Source organism: Myxine glutinosa, chromosome 1 (assembly GCF_964187855.1).
Source record: "Myxine glutinosa chromosome 1, kmMyxGlut1.1, whole genome shotgun sequence".
NCBI lineage: Eukaryota > Metazoa > Chordata > Myxini > Myxiniformes > Myxinidae > Myxine > Myxine glutinosa.
This window is the reverse complement of record NC_136261.1, coordinates 267,205,171-267,219,313: the sequence shown is the minus strand read 5'-3', so window position 1 is coordinate 267,219,313 and position 14,143 is coordinate 267,205,171. Positions and strand designations below refer to the sequence as shown.

Genomic DNA, 14,143 nt, shown 5'->3' with positions numbered 1-14,143 from the left:
AAGCCGAGGTACCACTGTACTTGAAAAATCTTCGATTTTGCAAGTAATGAATAAACTAACAAGAAGACGTCATGCGTAGCACGATACTTGCAAAATCCCCCCCCCCCCCCCAAGTTTTCCATTGATACAGCAAATTGTCCATGTCATGACGATTAAAATTTACAATCTTGATCAAAGCTCGGGTCAACAGGATGAAAATTGACGATTTTTCAGATGAAAAATGATGATTTTGGAAGGTTGACCTTGAGTTGACCTTTGACCTTTTGACCTCAAAACTAGTTAGTTTCCCTATTTAGTGACTCGATGTGCAAATGCTGTTCAATTTTCAAGTCAATCGGATGAAAATTAAGGATACTAAAAATTTGGCCTATGTTGACCTTTTGGCCTATGTTGACCTCAAAAATAGATGGTGGTTGAATTCAGTGACCATATATATAAATCCTCTAAGAAGTTCAAGTCAATCAAATGAAAATTGGTGATTTTAGAAATGTGGCCCATGTTGACCTTTTGGCCTATGTTGACCTCAAAAATACTTGGTGGGTGAATTCAGTGAGCAGATATGCAAATGCTGTTCATTCGATTTTCAAGTCAATCGGATGAAAATTGAGGATTTTAGAAATTTGGCCGATGTTGACATTTTGGCCTATGTTGATCTAAAAATACTTGGTGGTTGAATTCAGTGACCAGATATGCAAGTCCTATTCAAATTTCAAGTCAATTGGATGAAAATTGAGGATTTTAGAAATTTGGCCTATGTTGACCTTTTGGCCTATGTTGACCTTTTGGCCTATGTTCACCTAAAATAGAATTTGTGGTTGAATTCAGTGACCAGATATGCAAGTCCTCTTCAAATTTCAAGTCAATTGGATGAAAATTGAGGCTTTTAGAAATTTGGCCTATGTTGACCATTTGGCCTATGCTGACCTCAAAAATACTTGCTGGTTGAATTCAGTGACCAGATATGCAAGTGGTCTTCAAATTTCAAGTCAATTGGATGAAAATTGAGGATTTTAGAAATTTGGCCTATGTTGACCTTTTGGCCTATGTTGACCTCAAGAATACTTGGTAGTTTAATTCAATGACCAGATATGCAAGTCCTCTTCAAATTTCAAGTCAATTGGATGAAAATTGAGGATTTTAGAAATTTGGCCTATGTTGACCATTTGGCCTATGCTGACCTCAAAAATACTTGGTGGTTGAATTCAGTGACCAGATATGCAAGTGGTCTTCAAATTTCAGGTGAATCGGATGAAAATTGAGGATTTTAGAAATTTAGCAAATTTGGTGACCTACTGTATGTTGACCTTTTGACCTATTGACCCCAAAAACAATAGGCTTCTTGCTTTTGACAAACTCTACCATTTGGTGAAGTTTGGTGAAGATTGGTTGAAAATTGTGACCTGTAGGCTGGTGACAAAAACAAACAGACAGACAAACAGACAAACAGACAGACAGACAGAACCACAAACATAACCGACCAATATACTTGAAAAATCTTCGATTCTGCAAGTAATAAACAAGAAGACGTCATGTGTAGCACGATACTTGCAAAATCCGCCCTCCCCCAAAAGTTTTCCAATGATACATGATGGCCTATGTTGACCTTTTGGCCTATGGTGACCTTGGTGGTTGAATTCAGAGACCTGATTTGCAAAACGTATTCCAATTTTAAGTTAATCGGATGAAAACTGACAATTTTAGAAATTTGACCTTGTGACTTATGTTGCCCTCAAATATAATTGGTGGTTGAATTTAGTTCGCCGATATGTAAATCCTACTCAAATTTTAAATCAATCAGATGAAAATTGAGGATTTTAAAAATTTGGAAAAGTGGTTGACCTTTGGCCTATGTTGACCTTTTGATTTCAAAAATAAATATAATTTTGTCCGACCACAAACTCAATGTTTTTTCCAAGTAATGAATCTGAAGCTTTCTACCAACATTTACCCCTTGTATTGTAATCCATTTTTAATCTTTATCGCCTCAACGTTGCACCAGCTAAGGCACCATAAAAAAACCAAGAGGGAGAATTGCATTGCAATACATGTCCACTTCGGGTGTGATATTTTCTAAGTTCAAAAATGGCATAACTCTGAAAAATTGACGAAATGCCCTGAGAACGCGAAATAGATCTGTAACTTATCATAATAAAGACATGCACAAAGTTTCAGTTGATTATTATATGTTAAAGGGTAAGGGAAGAAAGTCTGGAAAAAACAAGGGTGGGATGGACGGACAGACAGATGGAGAACAAAGCTATAGTCTCCTCCGGTGAAACTGATAGGGGACTTGTAAAATAATACAAGCAAAAGCGAAAGTTTATACATGCACACATAAGCAATCTGAAACATATGGAAAATAAAAACAACATATGCAAGAAAATGATTTATCTTTCTGTATTTGCATGATGAATGCTACCAATCACGGAATTAATAAAAACAGACTGGGATGTAAAAAGTCATGAAATGTGGTGCAATCGACATCACCTGCTTTTCCATCATCTTGGTTTTCAGGTGTTGCAGCAAAGGTGTTGTTCGATTGGCTAGGAAAAAAAGAAGTATAAAATGGAACTTTGACGGCAGAAGGTCAATGTGGAAGATTGTATATTCACCTTTTCCAAGCAGAAAAACTCTCACCTTGCATTTCTCGATCTCTGGCTTCCAACTCCTCCAGAATACTTTCTGGATTGTGTGCTGGCCGTTCATCTCCGGTCTGCAGCGTCTCCAGGAAATTGAGATAGTCATCATCTGCAGAAAAGTGAGTATCGATCAATATAAAGCAGAAAAGGGACAAAGAATCTTGCATGCCCAGAGGGGAGATCCAACGAAACAAATCTCCTTATCAAAGTCAACAAAAATATATCCCAAAGGAGAAAATATACTCCTGCTGTCCCACAAGAAAATAAATCAATAAAAATAGCTTCTTTTTTAAAATTAAATTTACGTTTTTAGAACTGGATTTGTCGTCTTTTTTCTGTTATATTTTCCACCATGTGTTAGTGTTTGTGTTATCATCCAATTTTCGTGTTAAATCGTACGTTGTTGTGCTGCTTTGTCGATTTTTGTTTTAATGTTGTTCAAGGTCCGCTCAGCGGATAGCTGCCGTGAAAAATGTGTCTCTTTTGACGTTGTGTTTCTTGTTCAGCTTCTTCCTTCCCAAATATCATACATTCTACTTCCTCATCGTTATTCTACAGGGTGTTTCAAAAAGATTGACACAACTTTGACTTCCTGCCATTTCTTTGTTTTTTTTACCTATACCGTTTTCCTTTTCAGGGTTTGGTGGAGTTCTCGTTGTATTCGTTCCCTTGGGATTTCTAGCTCTGTAGCTCAACTATGCCATTGACAGTGGAGTAGAAGACAAAAGTGGTGGCTCTGTGGTATGAGACTAAATCATATGTAGACACCCGCCAGAGGATCTGCCAGGAATACGACATCAGAACATGTGATGGACCCACAAATTGTGCCATTCAACTTATTGCGAAACATTTTGAACACAAGGGCAACAGTGGCAGGCCAGCATCAGTAACCAAGAGCCAAGCCAAATCGACGCCGTGCAGGATTCTGCAGTGCACAGTCCCAACAAGTCCCACCGCCGGCGCTCCCAGAAGCTTGGCATCAAACCAACATCAGTCTGGCGTATCCTCACTAAGGAACTGAAGCTTTTCCCATGCATCATCTCTATTAGGCATAAACTGAGTCAAGATGACATGAGAAGGAGACTTGATATGTGCAATTGGCTCAGTGACAGGATGAAGCGGTACCCAAACTGGATCAACCTGATGTGGTTCAGTGATGAAGCCCATTTCCACTTGAACGGTGCCATCAACAACCACAACAACATTTTCTGGGGGGCAGAACCATCTGAGACCTACAGGAAAGTTTGACAGAACTTTGGAGTCAAGATCAATTCCTGTCTGAATCGCGGAGGGGCACACATCGAGAACGTCAATTACAAGGATTTTATTTTGCGTAAATCCCAATTTCAGACCTTGGGCTCTCACTAACTCTAGCAATGACTTACTGCAATAGCAATCAGTGATAGAAAATACCATGTCATAAGCTTTCAAAAATGTTTGGTTCACGTTCCTGAGGTTTGTGTTTCTTTGTAAATAAACGTTTAAGGTTGTATCACTTTTTTTGAAACACCCTGTATTTCACCTCCTCGTTTCAAAAAACCAAAATACTACAACGGCACTCTTCACCATCGCTAGGCCAACCGATATGCCTCTGCTCACATTATTACATGATTATACATGTACCAAGTTTGATTTAAATCCCTTCAGCTGTTCTCAAGTATCACATTTTTACCTGACATGACCGCTGACCTTCTACAGGGTCCGTCAGGGAGGTGTGACGATTTTCAGAAAACCCGTACACAGTTATTTTTAGTCGAATTTCAATTTTTTTTTTTTTAAAGACTACATATATAATGCCATGTAATACACTGTAACAAAGACATTTTAAAAATGTAATTCATGTTTGAAAAATGACCATCTAAATGGCGGCCGTTCTTGTCCAAGCATTCTTGCAGACGCATGGAAAAGTTCCAGCATTTCTCAGCACAGCAGCATCCCTCAGCAGTTCCAGCATTCTTTCTGCGAACGTAAACCGCCGTATGAAATCATTCTGCTGCAGTTCTTGAACCACCATGATTTTGTACGCGTGATAATGAAGGTCAAAGTGCAAAATTCGACGAACTGATCTGTCTGACATCCGTAGAGCATGAGCGTGCCGTACCGCTGACCGACAAGGGCTGGCCTCCACAGCTTGTCGAACCCTTTCGATGTTTTCCGGGGTCCTAACGGTTCGATCACCTCCCCGAGCTGCTCCCGGCCTCACAGATCCAGTTGTCCTGAAGTTTTTTTTACCCACTTCAATATTGTGTTTCGAGACGGAACGGCGCCACGTCGACCAACATTGAAGTGAGTACGAAATCTGCGCTGTGTAAGCACCACCGAACTACCCGTTTGAATAAACGTCTCAACAACAAAGACGCGATGTTCAATCGTCCACAGCTCCATGGCTACTGAAATGGCGCCTAACAACGAGTAACCAACAGCCATCACGCATGCGCTAGACCCCCCACTTGCATTGTTATACCCAATTCAAACATGAATTACATTTTTAAAATGTCTTTGTTACAGTGTATTAAATGGCATTATATATGTAGTCTTTAAAAAAAATAAAAATTGAAATTCCACTAAAAATAACTGTACGAGTTTTCTGAAAATCGTCACACCTCCCAGCCGGACCCTGTACCTTTGACACCTGAATCTAATCAGTTCGGCTTTGTATCACAATATGTACTGATACCAACTTTGGCCAAAATCTCATCACTGGTTCACAAGTTAGGACAGCACTATAATTTTTACCTAATGGGACCTTTGACCTTTTGACCCCAAAATCGAATCGGTTCATCTTTGGATAATAGTGCATACTGTACTTGATCTAAATTTGATTTAAATCCCTCCAGCCATTCGAAAGTTGTCACGGTAACGAAAACCTGTCACGGGCGCATGGACAGCCGGACGGACAACCCGAAAACATAATGTTGGCGAAGGCATGAAAAAACTAGAGAGGTTCCAGGGAACCTGAACTCAACTGGTCTATATCAATATGGTTATATAATGAATGAATGATCGTTTTAAGGCCATTTTCCCCGCTAGAGCGGGGGTTAGCCTTGCGGGGCCCATGACAATCATGGTTCCCTGTTTGAGGCAATGTTTTTATGGCCGGATGCCCTTCCTGACGCCAACCCTTGGTCACGCTCTTACGATGCGCAGGGATACGGTGTACCTATTCTAAACCGGGGTACACACCGGGATCATTCATCCCAGCAAGCTGGTACTCAATTTGCCGACCTCAGAAGGATGACGGGCTGAGTCAACCCCCCCTGGCGTTAATTCAGCGATCGACCGGGATTCGAACCCAGGATCCTAGGATCCCAAGCCGGCACCCTAACCGCTAAGCCAACACCAGGGATTAAGCCAGGGATTATATCAATATGGTTAGAATATGTATAATAGAACCACAAACTATATAGTTTATATGTGCTAAACATATATGACAAAAATTGATTTTTCAATATGGCCGCCCTGCCGCGCCCATTTTTGGGCGTGCAACGCCCAAATGCAATGCCAAACTAGTTTATGTCTTAAAGATGCTGCATAACAAGTTTCATCAAATTTAATCAATATTTGTGACTTTTTGAGTGTAGACGTCGAATTGTTTACAGACGACAGACAGACAGACAGACGACGGACACTGGGTGTAGACAAAAACTCAGCTTGACATAGTCCAGTTGAGTTAAAAACAACAACTTTATTTTCACTCCAGTAACGCTGCCAACACCTTCGCCCACATCTCCAACAAGCCCGCATCCTTCCATCCCCTCATCTACCATAAGTCACCCTCCTCGGCATCCTTCCACTTTGTATCCCCTCTTTCTGCAACACTCCTCACCTCACACTCTCAAAGCTTCCCTTTCCCCTCACCCTCTCAAAGCCTACACCTCCCTGGCTGTCCTGCATCCTCTTAACATCTCCTCCCTGTTCCTAATTGTGTGTACCTCAAACATCTTAGGCCTCTGTAGCAACCTGACAGATCTCTAAATCCAGGCCACTGCTGATAAACCGGACATCATTTGTTTAACAGAATATTTCCTCCCACAAGACATACCAGACTCCTTAGTGTCTCTCCCCGGATATTTATCCTCCAATTTGAAAGGCCTGAAACCCACCCTGTAATGAGTAAATATTGAACACTAAGGAGCTCAATTTCCTGTGACGAATATATATTTAAAATAAAAACAATGCAAAGTCTTGGACTATTGCCCCTCATCTTACTATAATTCACCAAATGTCCGTCCGTCTGTTCGAAGGTACCGCAAAAACGGCTCAACCGATCGCAACGATATTTTGGGTGGGTATTCCTGGGACCCCTGGGAGTAAAATAGGCTATATTATTTTTCAAATTTTCCAATTTTTCCAAACACAATGGAATAATATTTACCGATATGAACAGTGATGTGGCTTTTGTTGAAATTCTACAAATACTGTTCATTCTATGTACCAGGAGAGAGAAGATCGACTCCTGACGAACTCTTCCTATATAAACGTATGGCTCCGAAGTAATACGGCATCGTGTGCAAAGCGACTGAGAAACAGGTGTAGCGGCCGCTTCCGTGTTACAGATTCGGCATGCACTCTTCACACATAAACGTGCGACTGAGAAAGACGTGTAGCGGCCGCTTCTGTTTTGCAGAATTCAATCTTTTTTCAAAATGGGCACCATGTACTGTTTAGATTTTGATGATTTGCATGTGATATGATTCAACGGATGTTTATATGAATCGTTTAAAAATAAAAAAAGCCTTCAATTTCTGATATATAGCCTTTTCATTTGGACTTCCCAATTGAAGCCCTGCCCATAGGGCGGGTATCGTTGCTAGTTGGTTTAACTTATAGAATGCCGTTCTCAGTCAATTTTGCTTTGGTGTACAACACATGGCAAATCTCTCACATCTCTTCAATTTCTCACCATCTTCAATTGTGCCTGCCTTTGCATCCCTTTTTCCTCTGCGTTTTGGAACCTTTTGGAAAGGAGAGAACTCAAGTACAGCTGGAAACTCCACTCCTGCAGAACAAGGGATAAAAGAGAAAAAGAGTAGACATTGATAGTGTCCATTTACACATTAAAATGTTGTGGACATGCAATTAACATTTATATTCTTAGAAACGTAAATTGGGAGATTTTTCCATCAAGTAACATATTTATGGAGATGCAAAGTGAGGAATTGAGACTTTCCAGCATCAAATTTTATGTCCTAGATAGTTTACCATTTATTGATGTTACCAATTCAATATCTGTGGTGATAGATGCCACCGCATTCTGTCAGATGGGTGAAGCATTTTCTGGCAGAAGTCATCTACAAAGTTTTCTAGAAATTTTTCCACAGACACCCGGGTCTTCAAAACAAATAGGATTAGTCTGATTACACTGATTTCTGAGATGCCAAACTTCCAAAGGTAAAGCAGGAGCGAGATTGTGATTGAGTGAGAGTCCATCATATAGAAGCCATACCACGAGGAAAAGAACAACTGAGGAGCATCTTCAAATCATGAGCTTGACCTGTTTCCATTGGACAAAAAATATCAGATTTCCCATGTGAGGGTGGTCAACCACTCGAGACGATGCAGGCTGCTGCTAGTAGGGATAACTTTACAGATATAAAGGAAAGCAGCATACAATTTGTTTTGTCAAATTGTTAATAAAGTACCCTGCAGTTATGACAGGTTCCTGGTTTAATATAGTAATCTCAATGATTTATCGAACAGTCCCATGATAATAATCGCAAGAGCTCATGTCCTCAAGTGAGTGAACAGAGAAAGATTAGACTATTAGTGTGAAATGCACAATCAGTCAATGCACATGTAATTGGATGATCAATAAATATTTATGAATCAATCAATCACTCTTTTGGGAGTTGGATCTAAAAATAAAAAAGAGACAAAACATTTCCTGGAGAAAAACCATGAAAGAGGGCAAAACTTCAATAGAAAAATACAGAGGACAAAAATGAAAAGGGGAAAAAGCAGAATTGTAAAGGGGTGGGGGAGCAAGGAGGGGTAAGGGTGTGATGAGAGGGAGAAAGAGGAGAGAGAGTAGTTAGGTGGGAGCGAGGAGGGGGGGGGGGCTAGGAAAAGGGGTAGCTAGGAAGGGGGTGCAAGGAAAGTGTGGAGGAAGAGGGGAGAGTGAGGAGGGGTGAGAGCGTGAGGAATGGGGGAGGGGAGAACAAGGAAGGGGGGAGAGAGCAAGGAAGGGGAGGAGAGCGAGGAAGGGATGGAGAGCAAGGAAGGAGTGGAGAGTGAGGAAGGGGAGGAGAGTGAGGCAGGGGTGGAGAGTGGGGAAGTGGTGAGGAGTGGGGAGGGGGTGGAAAGCGTGGAAGAGGTGGACAGCATGGAAGAGGTGGACAGCATGGAAGAGGGTAAGCGGTGGAGTGCGAGACAGGGGTGTTTCAGCGAGGAAGGGGTGTTGAGCGAGGAAGGGGTGGAGAGTGAGGAAGGGGAGGAGAGCGAGGAAGGGGCGGAGAGCGAGGAAGGGGCGGAGAGCGAGGAAGGGGCGGAGAGCGAGGAAGGGGCGGAGAGCGAGGAAGGGGCGGAGAGCGAGGAAGGGGCGGAGAGCGAGGAAGGGGCGGAGAGCGAGGAAGGGGTGGAGAGCGAGGAAGGGGTGGAGAGCGAGGAAGGGGTGGAGAGCGAGGAAGGGGTGGAGAGCGAGGAAGGGGTGGAGAGTGGGGAAAGGGTGGAGAGTGGGGAAAAGGTGGAGAGCGGGGAAAAGCTCCACAATTGCAGTATGTGATACAATAAACCTACTCGGTATTACCCTAACATCAAACTTATCCTGCAATCCACACATTACAAAAGTAGCTACATCTGCCTCTAAGAAACTGGGAGTCCTGTTCAGATGTCGAAGATTCTTCTCCTCTGAACAGTTGCTTCAACTATATAAAGGATTGATTCATCCTTGTATGGAGTACTGCTCTCACATGTGGGGAGGTTCTAGCTCCACATACATACTGGACAGAATTGAATCTAAAAGTAATCCGAATCAACTCTCCCAATCTGACCTCAAAACTTGACCCACTCAAATTACACCGCAAAGTTGGCTCTTTCTCTTTTCTACAGATATTATTTCGGTTTCTGCTCCCAAGAACCTGCTGTTTGTGTACCTCCGCCATTAGTGAGACCATGGAACTCGACAAGCCACTACATCTCACGATTATCGTGTGGCCATTGGCAACTCAAGGGTGGGCCGTTATGACGTTTGTTTCTTCCCCACCACTGCCAAACTCTGGAACTCTTTACCTTTTGATGTCTTTCCAAACACAACCTTCCCTTTTTCAAAAAGCAGATTTTTTACTTCCTCAAAAACTCAGACTATTCTCTTTCTTCACTTTTCTATCAATGCAGCTCTTTTATTTAAGGCCTGGCCACGACGAGGACTATATAGTCTGTGACTGGAGCCTTCAGAACATTAATTTAAAATTAAAAATTAAAAACTGTTCAGCCTGGCAGAGGTATGCACTCTGACGAGTGCCATTCTAGATTGTATGTTTGTCCTTCAACTCTGCTGTTGGTGTTTCTCCCGTATCTCAATCCTGTTGTTGGTTTTTTTTTTCTTCTTCTTTTTTACCTTCGCAAAAGCGGAAGGTTATGTTTTGATCGCTGTGTATTTATTTGTATGTCTGTGTGTGTGTGTGTGTGTATGTTATTCGCATAACTCAAAAAGTATTCAACCGAATTGCATGAAATTTGGTGGGATGATTGGTTATTATACGGGACACATTTGATTAGATTTTGGGAGCAATCGGGTCAAAGGTCAAGGTCAAGGTCACGAAAAGGTCAAAATCTTATTTTTGTTGTTCTGTTCCCTACACTCCCATGCCAAGTACAGAACAGTAGCTGCGGCGAAGGTATGCGCTCTACCGAGTGCCCGTTCTAGTTTCCTCTTTTTTCTTTCTTTTTCTCTCTCTCTCTCTCTCTCATCATGATCTATCCAGTGGTCGAGCTCTTCCACAAGCCTAGGATCTGTATTCCCAAAAAACTTGCATCAACCATAAGTAAGCTTCACAGCCATCACTAGTGAGTTTATTCAGCCAAGGATGAGTGAAGCGAGGTCGAGGCCGTATATTCCTGATACGTGAAACCCCCTGCATCCCATGCCTACAGAAAACAGACTTTTTGGAATGCCGACCACATTTTCCATCCAATCATGATGTCATTTTGTTTTTAAGAAAGTATCCATGGGTAGACGCTCATATCTTGAAAGTTCTGTGTGAATTGCTCAAGTGCTTGTGGAGAAAATTAATTTAAAATCGAATAAAGGTTACAAAGTCAGGACAGAAGTGAGGGAAGAAAAGTTCCTGCTATGTGAAACACCATGCAATCCATGCTTGCAGAAAACAGATTTTGTTTGGAATGCCATCCACATTTTTCATCAAATAATCATGCAACTTCATATGGAGCAAATAAAACCAGGTAGGTAGTCTCAGCCAGTCATCCTTCTGATGTCGGGAAAATGAGTAGCAGATTACTGGTAACAGGGGCATTGATTGAATTACCAGCATTGATCCCAGCATTGATCCCAGCAATGATTTCTGTGTTAAGACACACTGCTGCTCTTTGTTGTTGCTTTTTAATGGCCTCTATTATCACACCTTGTGGGGTCAGCCAGGGGAAGCTGGCCCAAGTCTTTCACTAAGCGGCCTGGCCAGGCCTGACATTCTCCTAGTTAGGGCAGGAATTTGGAATTTGTTCATAGTGCCGGCGATACTCGCCTACTCTTTGAGAAGGATACCATGGACTCTTTAACGTCCACCAATCCATGCTGGCAGACGGGACTCCCAGTTTAACGTCCATCCGAGGGACGGCACACACAGAGATAAATTACCCTGCCTGTGAAACACCAGGATGGCAGTTTATAGCTGGGTCGGGATTCCAACCCAAGCAAGACAGCTTAGAGGCGAGTGTGTGTACCTCTAGGCCATCCCGTCAGCTAAGATCCACTACCACTAACCAATTTAAACACAAGCTTTTAATTAGCTCGAAAATACAACTTGTTGCATATGTGTTTATCATTGCCATGTCAGCAAGCACAGCTCAATACCAAATCATCAACCAGCCAATCGATATTATAATAGGCGTAGGTGATCCGTCTGTCCGGGGGTGTGGCTTACCCGTTGAGAGAGTAGCTACACCCATTCTAGGAGGGCCTCGAAAACAAATTCTGGGAGAGGCTTCATATAAACAAATATCCACCATTTTATTAACTTGCATAGCTTTGAGGCCTGTTTTGTAGGCCCGTGGTGTCTTGCTCTCTCTCCCAGTTTTATTTCAAATCAAATTCGATATATCATTTCATTTTTCACAGTCGCTAACATAGTTTTAGACTCGGTTGAAAAAAAACGGGAAGAAAATCCGATGAAAGTTTCCGTTTATAGAACGAAATGAATTCTCAAAGGCCTGTAACTTCAAGGCCATTGAGTCTCTCTCACGCCTTTATCTTCAATCTAACTCACCATCCGATTTCATTTTTATCGATGGTTTTAGTCAGCAATAATTGAGAACATTCACACACACGCGGGAAAATGCAGATATATTTTTAAAAATCGCGTCATGATGTATCATACACTGCCCAACATGACACAGACGGCAACATGTCGACATATATTAAAAATCGCTTTTTTCTTTTCCGTTAAGATATATTACTTTTCCGTTTGATGACAGTCGTCACAAAAACGTCAACAATGATGCCGACATATATTTCTTCGTTTTTATTTCATTCAACATTATTATCCGGAAGTAAAGGTTCACATGTTCATTTCAAGTGTGCAAAAACAAACTCCATTTCACGTGTGCATGGACATGAAACACAGACGGGAAATTGCTGAGATATACTGAAACGCAAAAGAAACTTACCACCTTTGAAACCTTTAAATATCAACAATAACACTGCGTGTAGTAATGTGTGAACTTATTTGTGGACAATAGTGTCCTCACTGTCAGACAAAACGGTCACGGATGGTCACTTGAACCTTCCATGGTCACTTCATAGCACAGCTGTTGAACAGCCGTTTTGACTGTAAGTGATTAGCCAAGGGGTACGGGATGATTTTAATGAGCTGCACGTGATGTCTTGATATTGGCTTTAAAAAGGCCAGTGCAAAATGGGCATTTCAATCAACATGCCACGATTGTCAAGGGATCAACGGCAGCGTGCCCTGGGCATGCTGCAGGGCGGACTGAGCTACCGTGAGGTGGCACGTCGCCTTGGCTGTTTCACACCAGACGATATCGGCCCTGGTGGACAGAGACACCCTCCACAACTCTGCAGATGACAGACCTCGATCAGGGAGGCCAAGAGTCACCACTGCAAGGCAGGACAGGCAGATGGTCCGAAGTCACCTGCGGGATCGATTCCGTCCAGCATCCCGCACTGCGCAGAAACTCCGGGGCGTGCAAACCCAAGGATCTCCAATGATACTGCACGAAGACGACTGCAATGACTATGATCTGACTGCCAGAAGACCATACAGAGGCCCCGTGATGACGGCTGCCCATCGCCGCAACCGACAGAGATGGTGCCAGCAGCATCAGCGGTGGACCTTGGTGCAGTGGAACAAGGTCGCTTTCAGCGATGAGTCAAGGTTCTGTGTGGACAGTCCCTGATGGGCGTGAGCGTGTCTGGAGAAGAACTGGCGAGCGATATGCCCGATTGTTGCGTGCGTCAGGCCAACAGGTGGGGTGGCCCAAGTGTGATGGTGTGGGCCGCCATATCAGGCCGGTACAGGACGCCACTGGTGGTTGTGGATGGGAATCTTAACGCCCAGCGGTATGTGGATAACATCCTGCGACCTCATCTGCTGCCATTCCTGCTAGACCACCCAGAACCGAGAACCTTTCAGCATGACCAACGCTCGTCCCCATGCTGCTCGCTTTACCACTGCATTTCTCCAAGGCCGAGAACATCAACACCATGCAGTGGCCTGCGCTCTCCCCTGACCTGAATCCCTTGAGCACCCTGTGGGGTGAGCTTGGAGACGCGTAGTTGGCAGGGCCAGGACACGGGCAGAGCTGCTTCAGAGATTGAGGACTGAGTGGGACAGAATCCAGCAGCAATCTATCCAAAGACTGGAAGGCAGTATACGCCGACGATGCATTGCCTGTATCCAAAACAATGGTGGCCACACACGCTATTGAAAGGTGGACTGACATTGCACCCTGTGCTGTTCTGTACTGTAGAACAAACTGATGATGGTGTGTCTTGGTCAAAAACTTGACATGTCATCAATAAAATGCCAATGTTTCAATTAGCAATTGTTGGTTTGTTTTATTTTGAACTGTTACAATTTTATTACATTTCAAACAAGTGGTACATCTCTGTCGGTTGCGGCGATGGGCAGCCGTCATCACGGGGGCCTCTGTATGGTCTTCTGGCAGTCAGACCATAGTCATGCAGTCGTCTTCGTGCAGTATCATTGGAGATCCGTGGGTTTGCACGCCCCGGAGTTTCTGCCGCAGTGCGGGATGCTGGACGGAATCGATCCCGCAGGTGACTTCGGACCATCTGCCTGTCCTCGCTT

General features: G+C 43.1%; 1 protein-coding gene across 1 annotated transcript in view; it reads right to left on the bottom strand.

The window, feature by feature from the left end:
- Nucleotides 1-14,143, bottom strand: part of LOC137437176 (uncharacterized) — a 33,018-nt gene that overhangs the window by 6,172 nt on the left and 12,703 nt on the right. Inside the window, exons 4-6 of the mRNA XM_068131545.2 lie at nt 7,543-7,638; nt 2,638-2,748; nt 2,488-2,543 (exon numbers count right to left, since the gene is read on the bottom strand). Coding sequence (XP_067987646.2) covers nt 2,488-2,543; nt 2,638-2,748; nt 7,543-7,638 — 263 coding nt within the window. The remainder of the gene's footprint in view (nt 1-2,487; nt 2,544-2,637; nt 2,749-7,542; nt 7,639-14,143) is intronic.